The 16,225-nt window shown below is 35.6% G+C and overlaps 2 protein-coding genes across 3 annotated transcripts in view; one reads left to right on the top strand and one right to left on the bottom strand.

Moving 5' to 3' along the window:
- Positions 1 to 2,842: 2,842 nt before the first annotated feature.
- Positions 2,843 to 5,474, top strand: LOC127944972 (transcription factor Sp5-like). Its single transcript, XM_052541421.1, has 2 exons — positions 2,843 to 3,285; positions 3,752 to 5,474. The coding sequence occupies exons 1-2, from the start codon at positions 3,232 to 3,234 to the stop codon at positions 4,784 to 4,786; spliced, it is 1,089 nt and encodes a 362-aa protein (XP_052397381.1). The 5' UTR covers positions 2,843 to 3,231; the 3' UTR covers positions 4,787 to 5,474.
- A 1,281-nt stretch (positions 5,475 to 6,755) lies between these two features.
- The window catches only part of LOC127944756 (rho guanine nucleotide exchange factor 25-like), a 67,235-nt gene continuing 57,765 nt past the window's right edge, over positions 6,756 to 16,225 (bottom strand). For both annotated transcript variants that reach the window (XM_052540975.1, XM_052540976.1), the window contains 9 exons: positions 15,589 to 15,678; positions 14,571 to 14,663; positions 13,639 to 13,689; positions 13,298 to 13,375; positions 12,023 to 12,214; positions 11,733 to 11,913; positions 11,227 to 11,444; positions 10,292 to 10,453; positions 6,756 to 8,810 (listed from right to left, as the gene is read on the bottom strand). In XM_052540975.1, the coding sequence (XP_052396935.1) occupies positions 8,691 to 8,810; positions 10,292 to 10,453; positions 11,227 to 11,444; positions 11,733 to 11,913; positions 12,023 to 12,214; positions 13,298 to 13,375; positions 13,639 to 13,689; positions 14,571 to 14,663; positions 15,589 to 15,678 (1,185 nt within the window). In that variant the 3' untranslated portion in view covers positions 6,756 to 8,690. The remainder of the gene's footprint in view (positions 8,811 to 10,291; positions 10,454 to 11,226; positions 11,445 to 11,732; positions 11,914 to 12,022; positions 12,215 to 13,297; positions 13,376 to 13,638; positions 13,690 to 14,570; positions 14,664 to 15,588; positions 15,679 to 16,225) is intronic.

Genomic DNA, 16,225 nt, shown 5'->3' with positions numbered 1-16,225 from the left:
TGTCTGGATCAATAACAATTTTAAAAAAAATGAGAAATGAGTTAAATTAAATCTCTCTCTCTCTCTCTCTCTCTCTCTCTCTCTCTCTTTCTCTATATATATATATATATATATATATATATATATATACATTCTATATGATAAATTAGAATTCATTTGCTAATTTAATACAATTATTTAAAACAATATTTGTCTGAAATTACATAATGAAAAACGTAATATGCTATATATTATATTTTTTTTATATATAATATAATTTTGACATTTAATTTTCTATTGGAAATCTATATATTTTCTATTGAATTTTGCATTTGTCATGGGGAAAAGTAAGACATCTAGCTGCCTGGATCAATATTACATTTTAGAAATTAGATTGTAGAAAAAAATTAAATCTACATACTATTACCATCCACATAATAATAGTTTAAACTGAAATTTAAAAAGGCTATGAGGAGTAATATATTTTTTGTTACACATATCTTATATGTATTATATCTAATTTACTACCACTTAAAATATTTACAAAAATAATATTTATAAATGTTGTGGGGATACAATAGTGAATATTAAACATGATTTTATACATTATAAAATTATGTATTTTGTATATAAGATATTACCCATATATATATATATATATATATATATATATATATATATATATATATATATATATATATATATAATTTGTTTATATATATAATGTTTTAAATAATAATAGTGATAGAAAATAAATAAATAATGATAGTAAATTTGCAATATATATATATATATATATATAAATAAATAACTTTTTTTTTCAATTATTTTCTTAGTGCAAACCATATAAATGGAAGAGCCAAACATTTTATGTCTGAAAGGATGCAGTAAACCAATCATGCTCAGGAAATAGTGTGCACCCACCTAACAGCAGCTGAAACCTCTGTTAAAGGCAGTTCTCCTGATTGCCTGCCATCTCTACAGCTTCCTAATGAAGGCTGGGATCTGCGCTTGCTTTGGAAATGAGTTTTCCCTTGAAAACGGCTATAAGCCGTATCCAGGTCTATTTAAATGAGGTAACACGGGGAAGGTAAGCACAACCACTGGAGCATTGTTTGCACAGTTCAAAGTGAGGAGAGCATACTTTGCACTTCAAAGACACTCATCTGGGAGGCAGTGAGAGGAGTGGGGGTGGCTGGGGGGGAAGGAGGGGGATTTAGGGGACAGGAAATAAGAAACTGGGTAATTAACAACTTCTGCTCAGTAATAAAGCATGCAATAGGAGAAAGAGACAGCCTCCCCTATAAAGCTACCAAATATTTGATGTGTTATTTCATCCTTTACCTGTTCCCTGTTTTGACTATTATTTTGTTTTATTAGTGCTGCACACCTTAATTGCCCCCTTACAGTGCAGGGATGTGCTGTTTATCATGTTGTGTTTTAAAATTCAGTCTCTCTAACGTGGTTTTTACACAGAGCAACAATTTAGCAGGTTAATTTAGAACAAAATGATGTTGATGGTTTGTTCATATGTTTTATTAAGAATATGATTAATTAATTTGTTTTTATTTTAATGAACTCTAAGAAGTCAGCAAACAGAAAACAGGACAAATGTGTCTTTTAATAACTAGAGGAATAAAATATCCCAACAAAGTTATCTATCTCTATCTATCTATTAGAAACATTTCTTATTAAACAACTTATTTTTCGTCTTTCAGTGTGTGAATGAAACCACTAATTTAGTATAACTGAGTAAAATTATTTAAAGACTTTAAAAATCAAATTTCGAAAAGTCACATTAACCAAATTTAATGTTAAAGCTACTCAATCTGACACATTTTATATAAGTTTATCACGTTTCCTACGTGTCATCAAGTTCTCCATCACTGTGGTATATTTTAGCAGACTAATACAATGCATCTGCTGGGACAAAGGTCGATTGTTATGCGACTAGAAGTGAGAGGCAACACATAGCAGTGAGGATTTTCTGTGCATTAAGATGTTAAATGGCTCTCTGACTTCAATGTAAATTCTCTGAGAGAAAGACTCAAAGTGTTAGATGAACTTTGGATGCTCTGTATTTAATCTCTTTAAAAGTGATGACGCCCTTAACTTGAACCCGGAGTGTGAAAATGTCACGCAGGGCTCTTTATTTGTAATATCACTTCAGAGTGCGCACTACTGAGTGTGCAAATAGATTTATTTCATTTCTTTTGTTGCAAACTTTTACAAATTCCTGGTTAACTGGAATAGCTTCTTCGTCCGCTTTTATTAATGAGACAAGAATAATACCTAATTCGATCGTCTTCAAACATCATTTAGCGTCATTATTAATGCTTCGTCTTTCCAGAACGATCAGCTAATAACAGTTGAAGAGATTAAAAGACAGATTAACAGAAAACTCAAACAGCCCACAGTGGACTAATATACTTAAAATATACAAAGTTATAATTTGCAGAGGTTCATACGCACTTTTAACCACTTTTAATTCAAGTATACTGATGGAGAAAAATCAAGTTGAAAATTAAAATCGAGTGGAAATCATTTGTTGATATTATTAAAGGTATTTAATGTCTTTATTGTAAAAAGCAAGTGTGCAAGAACCAGTCGTTAAACTTTTAAATATCAGATACATTTTAAACAAACTTTCTCAAATTGGACTCTTCTCATCAACAACCTGTAAAGTGAAGGGCTTTCACAGGTTAATATTTTGCAAAGTGAAATTAGAATGAAATGAAGGTTATAATACACACCCCTCTTGCTAATCTTCCAAAGATTGCCCTCCCCAATATTCCCCCTCCGCATCTCTCCTCCATTCACTGGCCCTCCTGATACATAGAAGAGACCCCGCCGAGAGGATCTTTTCCCTATAAAGAGAAGATGCAACCCCACTGCCTTTGAAATGATCCTCAGGACTTATTGCGACAGGCCCTTCAGTCGCACTTCAAAAGGAAGAGTCTTGGTTTGAAAGCCGCTGCTTTCAGCAAAAAAGGACCCAGATAACCAGGAGCAAGAGCGCAAAGTGGACAAAGATTTACAACCGATAAAGGACAGGAGTAGGAAAAGAGAATCTAAGGATTATTGATGATCACTATATCTAAACTCCTGCAACGGTAACCTGGTTGTCTAACGGGGTCAATCCGAGCAGGATCTTTGCGCGCCTCCTCGCCCACACGCTCTGACTTTGGCACAGTTACGCACTGCGCGCTGCGCTTTACGCAGGTGTGGATATCTTGAAGCTCCCGTGCACACATGGCTGCGTTAACCTTATCCAGAGCGGACAATTTCCTGCACAATTTCTTACAGGTACTGCACTTCTGTTCATGTTCCAATATCATAGTGATACTTTGGCTCAATGAAATCCACAATTTAGATTGTATTTCTTCGCTGCATAACTTTTATTGTAGTGCAATAAAATAAAATCTATCTATCTATATATCATTTAAAATGTCATTATTTTAAGAACTATACTGAGTTTCAGAGCAGCTATTAAATGAAAAAGTGCAATTCAAGTTGTCTCTTTGGCAAGACTTTGTATTGTATTCAGTATATTCACTGTAAAAAAAGTTATTTTATTAGTATTTTGGAAATATTTATTAATGTGTTGATTAAAAAAATAAGGTTTGTAAGGTTTGTAAAAAAAAAAAAATTTTTTACAAACGTATATTTAATAGCTATAAATAGTATATCTAATTGTAAATCAATTCTGTATATATTAATTATGCTGTATGAAGTTTCATTTAGTTACAATTATTTGCTTTTTCCTCTACAGGATCGTACTCCCAGCTCCTCTCCAGAAAGTGGTCCTAACACCCTTTCCTTTTTGGCCACCACATGCAGTCAGGCTTGGCAGGAGGGGTCCCAGCTCCCTTACGAGGGGCCGGTGGGCTCTGCTTCCAGCATGTTTCAGCTCTGGAGCAACGACGTAGCCCCAAACTCCAGCTTGAGCACTCACCAGATGGCCTTCACCGTGCCCAAAATGCAGTTTCCTGGCCACATGCAACCCACCCTGGGCTCGCACTCCCATCATCACCATCATCACCACCATCACCACCACGAGCTCCCCCTCACCCCTCCAGCCGAGCCTCCGTCTGCTTACTCGTTCGATCTGTCGCCAGTAAAGATGCTCTCCTCTCAGGCGCAGGGGAATGCATCATACTACACACAGCACAATGCCGTGGGTCAGAACTTTCCTAGCTTCCTTCAAAACGCTTCAGGAAGATCTCACCTAACAGGAGCTCATGTTGAGGACGCCCAGCAGTGGTGGAGTCTCCCTCAGAGTAACAGCGCATCTTCCGGGCATCCATTCTCTCTGGGACGCCAATTGGTTTTGGGCCACCAGCCTCAAATTGCTGCTCTTCTGCAAGGAACCTCAAAAGGTCTGTTGAGCTCAACCCGTCGCTGTCGCAGGTGCAAATGCCCCAACTGTCAGTCCGCGGGAAACGGAGGTGGTGCTCTGGAGTTCGGGAAGAAAAGACTACACATTTGTCACATTCCAGATTGTGGCAAGGTCTACAAAAAAACCTCTCACCTGAAAGCACATCTGCGCTGGCATGCCGGCGAGCGGCCCTTCATCTGCAACTGGCTCTTCTGTGGAAAGAGCTTCACACGTTCAGATGAGCTACAGAGGCATCTTCGCACACACACCGGGGAGAAGCGTTTCGGCTGTCAGCAGTGTGGGAAAAGGTTTATGCGGAGCGATCACCTCTCCAAGCATGTGAAGACTCACCAGAGCAGGAAGAGTCGGTCCAGTCAGCCTTCTCACAGTGGGACTGATGCACTGCTAAGCAACATTAAGAGAGAGTAAAGGATGCTGAATGCAAAAATATCATACCAGGAATGAAACCAGAGACCCTTTGAGGCCATTTGCATCATCTACAAATTTTATATAAAATGTAAAATGGTTAAACATATATTCCAAAAAAGCAATAGATGCATGGGCCAGTTTATTTTGAAAACACTGGAGCGAACGCACACCATGCTGCACCGATAATGATCTTTGAGACTTTAAAGAGAATTTAGTTCACAGCGAAAGTGATAGACCTGATATAAGTGACATTTTTATGGCAAAGATTTCTTATGTTCAAACTTTGCCCTTGCACATTTATTTAAAGAATATACAATTTCATTCAAAAGAAAATTCTCTGAACAGCACAATTGAAAGAATTTGTTATTTGGTGAAAATATAATTTGTTTACTTTTTTCTATTTTTTTTTTTTTAGGGAAAACTGATGCCTTATATTGAAATCATGAGTTCGGCGGGTTGCAAAGTTTGCCAACATTATTCCCAGACAGATCACCTTAGGTCTTGTTATAAAGTCTATGTATACTGCTAGAAATCTATTTCACTCTAAATCAAAATCCCTATAGTTTCAAGACGTGAACCAAATGTATATAATGTTTATATAGTGCACAGTTCTCTAAAGACCAGCATGTGAAATATTAATAAACATGAATAGCTGTGCAAATAAAAATCTTGTGCTTCGTTTTGTTCATTCCTTCGCAGCGTTTAATACATTGTAAAGCACACTTGCATTTAACAGATGTGTGAAGTTCAGCAAATGGCTAATGTTAAATCTAACATGGCGTGTTGGACCTCAGTGTTTTGCATTTATTTAAATGGTAATGCATTGTTTCCAAGGTGCCGAGGAAGCACTTAAAAACAAAGACAAATAACTGGAGAGTCTTCAGACATTTAACAGTTGTCACTAAATAGTCAGGCAATTAATGGGAACAGTGGTCTGACCTCCTCCCGTCAAGTTCACAGTCATGTTGTCTCCTAATGGCCGGTGTAAATAACAGACAACAGTTACTGAGGATAGCGTTCTACTGGAGCTCACTGTGAATGGACCACCGGCTGTTTATATCCCACTGGCCGTGACAGAAGTCGCTTTGATTTGGGACCTTTGTGATAGTGAATGCTCAAAAACCCTCTTCCCCCATCTGTGTGCATGTGTAAATGAACCCTTTACTGCTCAAGAATGCATAGAATGTGACTTAGACAAATTAACCAGATGTCTGCATGTGTTAACTAGATTCCCTACAGCCAGATCACAGAAAGCTCACTGATTTGGAGGATATCTTTTTGTTGTCTTTTGTTTTAAAACATCTTTTAAAGATTAAAAAAATTATAATAAATAAAAATAAAAAAATACTGCTGAGCTGCACCAAAACATTCATGTAAAGGTTTTCATCCATGCAGGTAAACATAAAGTGTCAGATGGAGTTTAATCACAAACAATTTAACACAACATTTTCAGTCAAAAAGTCCTTATAGACAAATATTAATTTTTTTCAAAGCAGCGATTTTGTATATTAGTTTAATTGGTTTAATATTTTGTGGATTAACTAATTACCACAATTAAACCACGCTGGGAAGCAAAAAAGGTAAATTGTATAATGAAGATTATAATTTTTAATTTATTTTGACTGAAAGGTTTAACTGTGTTTTCAGGGCAAGAAAAGTTTACAGAATATAAGGGCAAGTTTTAGATGTTTTACATGTTATGATTTTATACAATTTATCATTATAATTTAATTGATAGTTGTTTTACTGCACAATTTCTTTTTTTTACGGAACAAATAAAACTGTCTAATGGCAGGTTTCACTGTGGTTTCTTCAGCTGTTTTGGGTCTTTTTATAGGTTTGTTTCTTCTTCCATATAATAATTTTTTAAGTGTGACAACTAGCCCCAGTCTCCCCTATTCCACAAATACACATCCTCAATGACACCACACAGCAAACGTCCATGAATACAGCAGAAAAGGAGACACTGTGTGTTCCAAAACACTCTTGTGTTCCAAAAGGAACCAGTTTAATTTGATATAATACAATTATAGGGTTTGTCACATAGACATAGATAATGTCCAATTCTTTCTCTACATCATTTCCGTCATCATTTAGAGGTGTTCTTCAGAAAAGCATGCAACAATGTAAGATTCAAATCCACATTTGTGGAAAGGCAGTAGGTCTACAGGAAAAGCTTTCAGTTTATACAGGGCTAAGTCAAATTATTCGATTTCTGCTGATTTTAATATTACATCAAGGCAAGAGAAGATTGTTACAATCATTTTAAGGATATTTATGCGAATGCATCTGAAACATGCTGACAGTAAAGCATATGAGCTTTGGTACCGAGTTTTGCATTCAAAGTTTTAAACTGATCTGTGGAAAAGACTGATTGGTTGTGTTTACAGCGCTAGAGTCCTCTGGCTCCATCTGTTGGAAAGAATGTGCAATGAGCTAAACCGAGTGAAAGTGCTTTTTGATCATTTCAACATCAAAAACCAAACACATACCATCCCTTCTTTGGTGAGACATCTAACATTTTATGACAAACTGTATGTTTCTGACTTGATTTACAATGCCAGTCCTTTTTTATAACGAATGATTTGGTTTGTCATTAACTAATACTTTGCTTTAAAAAGAACAATAAAACGACTGTACAAAACACAATAACCAAGAAACCAAAAAAAATAAAAAAAAATAAATGTTGAACATTTTTAAAAATAAAAACTGACATTTTTAGCTTTAGCATCTTTAGAACATTTTCCCCAAACTTAAACAAGTGTTTTAGCTTGTTTTCAAGTGGTCAATAAATGAACTGAATTACATTTTATGCTTAATGTTTTTGTGTAAAGGGTACTGGCACCTGCCTTTGGCACATAATGATATAACATTTTACCTTTGGCCTTCATTAACTTTAAATAATAATACTTATTATTAGTAGTAGTAGTAGTATTGTTATTATCATCATCCTCTAATAATTCAGAAACCTTCATTTGTATGAAAAGACCTGCAGAGTAATCCAGACAGTGTGCATTACACAAGGAGGGGCTGCAGAAGCTAAAAAGAGTAATTTAACCACAGCTAACTACTTTTATACTGCACATTCTTCTGCCGTAACGACTGTGGTCCATCTTTCAGTCCTTCCCTTGAGCAAGTCCTCCTGCTCAACATGGCAGATGCTCATTGCGTGTCCTCCTGTAGTTGTGGAGTGTTAATACGAAGCTCTGCAAGCAGCGTCATTCACTGTCCACTAAAACAGAGTTGATTGATATTTCAAATCAATCAAGAATTCAAACACCCAGTTAGCGAAGAGAAAGCCACGCGTCCGTGTCTCCATGCACAGATCATTCTTCTAACTACGGTACGTATAAATTAGCTGCATTTAGAGTCTGTTTCCCCTTAGCTCCGTCATTAGAGTTTACGCAGCCCAAAAGAGCTTTCAACATAGACGGGAGACAGAAAGACAGCTTTTGTAAAGAGGCACCAATAGTGCCAAAACGTTAAAATCCAGCAAGAGCCCACTAAGGACCCTCATATGTTTATAATAATACAGTATGTTCTTTGCAAAATGCATCTGATGTTCGCAAAACGTTCAGCATTTTTGCAAGGATGAAGAATTTAGCACACAAATATACATTCATTCATACATGCACGCACGCACGCTTGCCCAGTCGCACCCTCACACCCTCAAATAAAGGTTTATTCTGGTTCCTGCTCCAGTGACCTCCCAATATAGGAATGGTTGATTCTCCTTTGAACAAAACATAACTTTAAAAGACAACTACAACAACAACAAAAAGAGAAATGATATAAAACAATAAAAAAAAGTCACTAGGTCATTCGCATCACAGGTTTTGGATGAATACCACAAGATAACAGACGTGAATAGATCAGATCAGATCAGATTCTGGGGCATTTCCATTCACAGGTCATCCTCATCAAGCTGGGCTAAGTTACTGGAGCGCTGAAGAGTGGAGGAGGGACTAGGAACAGCAACGCGTCCCTCTCTGGGTGAAGATCTGCGGACACCTTCTCCTGAGCTCTGGGACACGATAGAGAAAAAAACACAGGTGGTTCATTTTTCTTAACAGCATATAATTAACATCATGATTCTATGGAAGCCTGTTTTTGTGAACATAAAAGCCACAATTATGAGAAAGAAAAATCACAACCGTGAGCTATAAAATTACATTCTAAGACATATATAATTTTTTATTTGCATTAAGTTGCACCTGAGATACATAAAGTCTCAGTAACCTTTTATTTACTTTTTTTTAACTCTCATAGGGCTCAATAGGATTCAAAATTTTCCCCAGACATTTCTTGTGAAATCTCCATTCATGAATATATAAAGGTTTGTGATGCGTGGCAGCAAAGAAATTCTTGTCTATTCCCCGAACAGAGAATAATGAGCTGTCACAAGCCTAGCGCAAGTCTAAAAATAGCTGAAGAGTCTTAATTACCAGGAGCAGCCCAGGATATTAAGAGTAATATGGTTGTTACACGGTTTATGACATGACTAAAATAGGCATGACTGAAAATTGTCACAACAGAGTTTCAACAATGACGACATATTGTTTAACACTCCTGTCAGCTCAAGAATCTTTATTAGATACAAGAGAGACAGATGTGTTGTTGTCTTATGCCTTCCGCCTTTGGTTCTGTACAGAAACTTTGAAAGCTTTTCTCACTTATTATAAACCCCAAAGATCTTATGCTTCCTTGGTATCACCTGTACTTGACTCATTTCTCACCTTCGATATAAGAATAGAAATAACAATCAAAATCCTAATCAAAGCACATCCTAAGAAACCCCTGTTTTTTCCTTGATAGAATAAATAGAGCCTAAAGAAATGTAATCATTAATTTAAATGAGATAATTTCAGATTTAGATATGGGAGATAAACTATTATAAAATTAACTTGGTTTTAAATGCATTGGGAAATGAAGTCAAAACAGCAATTGGATCCAACACCAGTCGGATCCAACAGCCTGCGAGAACAATCAGGCTTTTGATAGGGATCTGTTACTTCCTTCTCTCAACCTGTCTCCTTCCTGTTTGTAAAGGTCTGTTGCTCACAGGCCTGAGTAAAGAAGATAAACAGCTATTTCACACACAACTATTGTTGAGCTGTCATCAAAGCTCATTCGGGACTAGATACTGTTGTAGATGGAGAGGTATGTTTTAATAGGCTGCTGTATCAGAATAGGAAAACCCTCAGTAAAGCATGAGATTAAAGATGTTGTGAGATGAAGCGAATAAGAAATATTCAAGATTATGCACTGTTTCTAATGAAATAAGTACTTTTTTTTTACTAATAGAATTTATATTGAAACAAGCTGTGTTAAATCACATAAATCCAGAGCTTTTTTAGACACTGAACCTGGCCAAGTTTATTTTTTGTTATCGAATGTCTACAATTCACCAGCAGGGGGAGCAGGGGGGCATTTTTTCATTATCGGATGCTTAACGAATCACCAAGCTCAAATTCAAGCGAGAATATTGTGCACAAAACATTGTACCTGTGAGGCTTGTGCGCTAGAGGAACAAAGCCCGTTGGAGATTGTCTGGCAGTTTAGAGGTGCCTGGGAGAATGACGGTTCTTCAGAGAAGGCCAGCTGCACTTGAGTTGGAGACACTGTCTGGGAATTCAGTCTGGAGTCCACTGGACAGCGCTGTGTTAACTGTAAACATCAGAGAGAAACAGCTGTCACAAAATTACAAGAAATAACCAGGGTATTTATATCCATTTACAACATGAGATCAATCATTCGAAATTGAGATTTATACATGATCTGAAAGCTGAATAAATAAGCTCTCCATTGATGTAGGGTTTATTAAGATCGGACAATATTCGGCTCGGCTGAGATACAACTATTTGAATATCTGGAACTCAAATATTGAGAAAATATACTTTAAAGTTGTCCAAATTAAGTTCTTAGCAATGCATATTACCAATCAAATAAGTTTTGATATAAAAAAGACATCTAACACTAGCTTGCTCTATTCTTTTTCTATTCTGTTTTTTTTTTATTATTATATTATTTAAAAGCCCTTGCTATGTGTACTGGGTTTAAGCTAACAGAGACTTGTTAAAGCACTTATATATCATTGCTCTTTTGTTGTTTTTGATTGCTTCCATTGTCCTCATTTGTAAGTTGCTTTGGATAAAAGCGTCTGCTAAATGACTAAATGTAAATGTAATGTAAATATATTTACAGTAGGAAATTTACTAAATATCTTTATGGAACATGATCTACTGACTTTTGGCATAAAATAAAAAATCTATAATTTTGATATAATGTGTTTTTGGCTATTTCTACAAATATACCCCAGCAACTTAAGACACACACACACACACACACACACATACACACACATACACACACATATGTATATACATACACACACTAAACACCCCAAAATAGTACACCATTAAGTAAAGGAACTCTCTCACCTCTGGCTGTAAGTGGTCATCAGCGGGGACCTGGCTGGGCAGGTAGAGAGAGGGCAAAGATGCGTTACAGGAGCGCAGACAGGGCAGTCTGTGGCGGTCGATAGATGCTGAGGAGTGGGGCCTCAGACCAGCAACTGCTGCCAGAGGAGGCTTCATGCTACGGCCCAAACTGTTGCTCTTGCTCTCCCTTCTCTGGTACTCTATGGGTGACTGCAGGGCTGGAACACACACAAAACAAAACTGATAGTCATATTTAATTTGACACAAACAAATTCATTTTGAAGGACTGATGCACTGTTCTTCACAACCACCGTTTTTGTCCACTGGAAATTTGTGAAGTTGAATTTTCAATATTTTGACATTCAGTGCTTGATACTAAGGAACCTTGAACATACTGTCCTTATATCCTTCATAGCTTTATGATCATGTCATTAAAATATGTCAGCTACTTTGACTAAAGTTTATATTTCTTTCAGTAATAGCTGAGGAAACTTTTAAGGTCTCACCATTCAGGAAATTGCGTTGGGTCTCTAGTATTTGGCTCACGTCGCTGACCCAAGCCTTGCAGATGTCCTGCGATAAAGAGTGCAAGACAAAACGGACCGTGCTGCCATCAGCCCCCCGAGACGTCAGGGCAAAGCGATTCGGGTCACCATCTACACACGCCTCCAAACCCAGACAACTTATCTGAAAGGAGAAGCAAAGACACTGCATAATACAGAAACCTTACATGATAATAACTTCCTGATAGTAACTTCCAGATAAGTATAGGAAAATAATAAAAGGGGAATCTCACCTTAATACTGTTCTTAAAAATATATCCAGGTAGAGAGAATCCTTTTTTCCTGTCTATTGGCTCACTGAAGATGACAAGCTGTTCAAATAGGAAGACCCGTCTCTCTTTAGCACGGGAAAGAATGCTGCTGTCCTGTTCTGTGACTGAGAACGTGTCTTGTTGGAGAAGTTTTCCTTGTGCTGTGATCTTCCCCTTATAAAAAGAGAAAATGTGGTTTTAGGGCAAGAGTTTTCAAACCCTTTTGGACCCTCAAATATGATGATACCCATCTGAGGGGGACCCCCTTTTTAAAATATATGCACAGCTAACTGTATGTTTGTGTGTGTGTGTGTGTACCTGGTATTCCCTATGTTATGGGGACCAAATATCCTCACGAGGATAGTAATACCAGAAATTTTTACCTTGTGGGGACATTTTTTGGTTGCCATGAAGAAAACAGCTTATAAATCATACAGAATTAAGTTTTCTGAAAATCTAAAATAGCTAAACATTTTGTCTGAGGAGCATGTTTAAGGGTATAGAAAATAGTTTGTACTGGATAAAAAGCATTACACCTCTGGAATGACCCCATAAAACATGGAAACCATTGTGTGTCAGTGTGTGTGTGTGTGTGTGTGTGTGTGTGTGTTAATACTCTTACATACACTTCTTGAAAACAAGACAACAAGAAGACATCATGTTACTTCAAAACCTTTTTGTTGGATTTTGGATGTCACTGTACATAAACAAAATATGAGAATATCTGGAAAATATTTAATCTGCATTAGCTGTTTATGTAGTATATTTTTTTCTTTACCCAATAGTATTTGCTTTACTCTTTTTTATAATAAATATCATTCCAGAGAAGCTTTACAAAAAAAATAAAATAAAATAAAATAAAAACAATTATCAAACCAGGGCACAAGCTAAAAGCAAGAGAAAAATAAATAAATGCAAAATCATATGTAAATGCTACATTGAAATGAAAATAGATGATTTTTTCTGAATAAATGGAAACTGTGATACATTGAATTGTTTTTATGAAAAAAAGGAATAATAAAACAACATATATATGATTCATCATATATATATATATATATATATATATATATATATATATATATATATATATATATATATATATATATATATATATATATATATATATATATATAAAATTAGTACGTTTTTCTTGCAGACCCATTTTTGAAAAGCTCTGCTTTAGGGGATCAGAGACCCTCCTAGTATTTCCATAGACTGACAGCTTTAAACCACAGCCTGCGTCTGGCGCCATACCTCAAAGCCTTGCAGCCGACCCACGTTCATCATGTCATTGCAGCGCTTTGGAACAAAACACATCACCTCCACTGCTTTCTGTTACAGAGTGAAAGAAAGACAGAGATTAAGATGTAGAAGGACAGAATACAATAAAGAGATAAGTGTGGAAACTGACCTCAGTTTCTTACTAAAGCCTATGAGCAAGTACAGTGTTATTGATTTCTGTCTCAAACTGACACCAAAGAAAGAAAAAAAAAACATGCTGGTATGGTCAATGAATCACACAATGTTCCTTGGTGGGATTATGTCTTTCAAGTCTTGAGAAATAAAACTTGCATCATAATTACGGTGTGTCATACCTCCAGCTCTTCAGTGTCCATCCCAGCCTTTGTGTAGTACTTGAGGAAATCCTGTCGCGAGACAAACAGTGTGAGCTCTAGAATGTTCTATTTTAGCATCAGGTCCTATTTGTACTAATGGCTTTTTGTGTGTGGAAACTAATTAAGTGTATTTTGTATTTTAGTAAACTGGCAGATACTTGAACATGAGAAGAAATGTGTGGGTGACTCTACAATTATAGATAAGCCAAGAAAAACCATTGAGATTTCAGTTCAACCACTGAGATTTCAGTTCAATTTAATGGTACGACAATTGGCTACATTTTACTATTATTATTCCATAATGATTTCAGATATGTTGGCATTCCCAATCAGAGCAAAATATAACAATACATATATAATAGTACAGTATATAATAGTTGGAGTCAAACATTTTTTTATAAGTAATTAATCCTTTTATTCAGCAAGGACACATTAAATTGTTCAAAAGTGACAATAGACACTTTAAAAAGACATTTTATAGTGTTAAAAAAATATTTTAAATAAACGTTGTTCTTTGAACTTTCTATACATCAAAGAATCCTAAAAATAACTAAATGCATCATGGTTTCCACAAAAAAAAAAAAAAAAAAATCTTTATTATTTTTTATTAATAATAATATTAAATATTTCTCAAGCACCAAATCAGCATATTAGAATTATTTCTGAGAATTAGAATATATAGAAAATATTGAAGATCATTTAATAAATGAAATTGTCAACATACAAAGTGTGGCTAAGGACATTTTTCTTTATTTTTCCCTCTTAAAATCAAATACATCTCCATCAATATTTTGAGAATAAGTTGATGTTCTAGTTTTATTTATGAATGTGGAATTGCTTAGACATGGTCCACAAAACACTTAATTGTAGGAGCCACTAGTGCACAAGAATGTGTGTGATGCTTGTTTCACCTTCAGAAGCAGCTGGTACTTCATGATCCTCTGCACAGGTTTGATGAGCAGGTCATTCAGCTGCAGCCGGTGACCCAGCTGCTGTTTCAGCTCCTGCACACAAACACACACAAACATTCACCTGATTTGACTTAATACAGAAAGAGAGAAAGCCAGCATTGTTTATTTTTCTTCAGTATGAATACTATGTACAGTATAAAATGGTGTACCCATACGTTCTATTTCATTAGCGGAAGTATGCAAATAAAGCTTATTGCAATTCATATTTTATACTTTTAACAATCATGACACACCATATGATCTGACTGCCAAAATTTAGACCAAAATCGTATTTTAAAACAAATTATAAAAAAAAGGTTGCTAGGTAACATGCAATGAATTTAATGTCACATACTAAAAAAAATAGATATATATTTCTTTTAGTATGTGAAAAATTCAGTGGATGTTGCCTAGCTACAATTTATTGTGTATTGCTACTAATATATATATATATATATATATATATATATATATATATATATATATATATATATATATATATATATATATATATATATATATATATAGTAGCATTACACAGTACATACTGCAAAGTATGCATATAGCTTATGTACTGACGTGATGGTCAAACATAGCCAAACACTTCCCATGATCCATTATCTCATAATGACCTACTATCTCAATCTATAAAACCTAAAGTAATGCCAGCTATCAAACCTTTAAATGTTTTGGCACAGCACTGAGAAGAATCCATTAAGTGTCAAACTTTTCGATCAAGCATGTTCCTGTTTTGTCTGTTCCAAGAATTGATGGATCAGTCGGGGCCTTCATGCTGCCTGGACGATTATTACACACACATAGTGCAAATGGAAAGAGAGCGAGAATGTCTGCCTTGAGATATGAACACAAATGGGTTTGCGCGGCAAAACAGTCCCTCTTGCTTAACCGGAGCATCTTTGAGGACTCCACTAGTGTGTATATGCATGTGTTTGTGTAGTTGCACTTCACATGCACTTACCTCAAAGTAGGTCTCGATGTATTCTGACACGATGTGCTCAGACTTAGGTTTGTTCTGGCAATATACCACATACATGTGAAGCCGTCTTTCCTGTGGTTTGTGCAAACAGAGAGGACAGATAGAATTAGCTCAGTAGAGTAGCTAGTGTAGAGTGTATTTACTTATATTAAGTAATATTTATATATTTTGTTTGGTTTGGTTATACCAAGTAGTAGTAGTTGCATAAGAAGACTTTGGACATTTAAGCCACATTAAAATGTGTGAATTTTAATTGTATTATTAAAAAAAATATTTTATTTAAATAAATAAAAAAAGATACATTTATTGAGAATTAATAAATTGGTCACTAATGTTAGGTTATCTTGTCTTAATTATTCTTTCCTGATCTTACTCGTAAACGCAGGTAGAGAGACACAGGGAGCAGTGGACATGTATCACGAGAGGTGATTCAATGGAAACTTTCAAGATGCTGTAAGTGTTTAAGTAAGTTTAAAACTACAGTATAAGAACCGAATACTGTACTGTGATGCATAGAGAGAGAGATTACACAACTCTTATGGAGGAGCATGAGCAGAAGGCCATGCATATTCAGCCCAATTATCCGCAATGTAATCAGAGCCCATTCTCTCTCTCTCTC

The sequence above is a fragment of the Carassius gibelio genome, chromosome A23 (assembly GCF_023724105.1).
Source record: "Carassius gibelio isolate Cgi1373 ecotype wild population from Czech Republic chromosome A23, carGib1.2-hapl.c, whole genome shotgun sequence".
Classification (NCBI taxonomy): domain Eukaryota; kingdom Metazoa; phylum Chordata; class Actinopteri; order Cypriniformes; family Cyprinidae; genus Carassius; species Carassius gibelio.
This window is presented reverse-complemented; position numbering and strand designations above follow the sequence as displayed.

What these genes read in the sequence shown, in the direction of transcription:
- LOC127944972 (XM_052541421.1), top strand. Translation starts at nt 3,232, where the DNA reads ATGGCTGCGTTAACCTTATCCAGAGCGGACAATTTCCTGCACAATTTC. An exon ending in TCCTGCACAATTTCTTACAG is followed by an intron (nt 3,286 to 3,751) that starts GTACTGCACTTC and finishes TTTCCTCTACAG; the next exon opens with GATCGTACTCCCAGCTCCTC.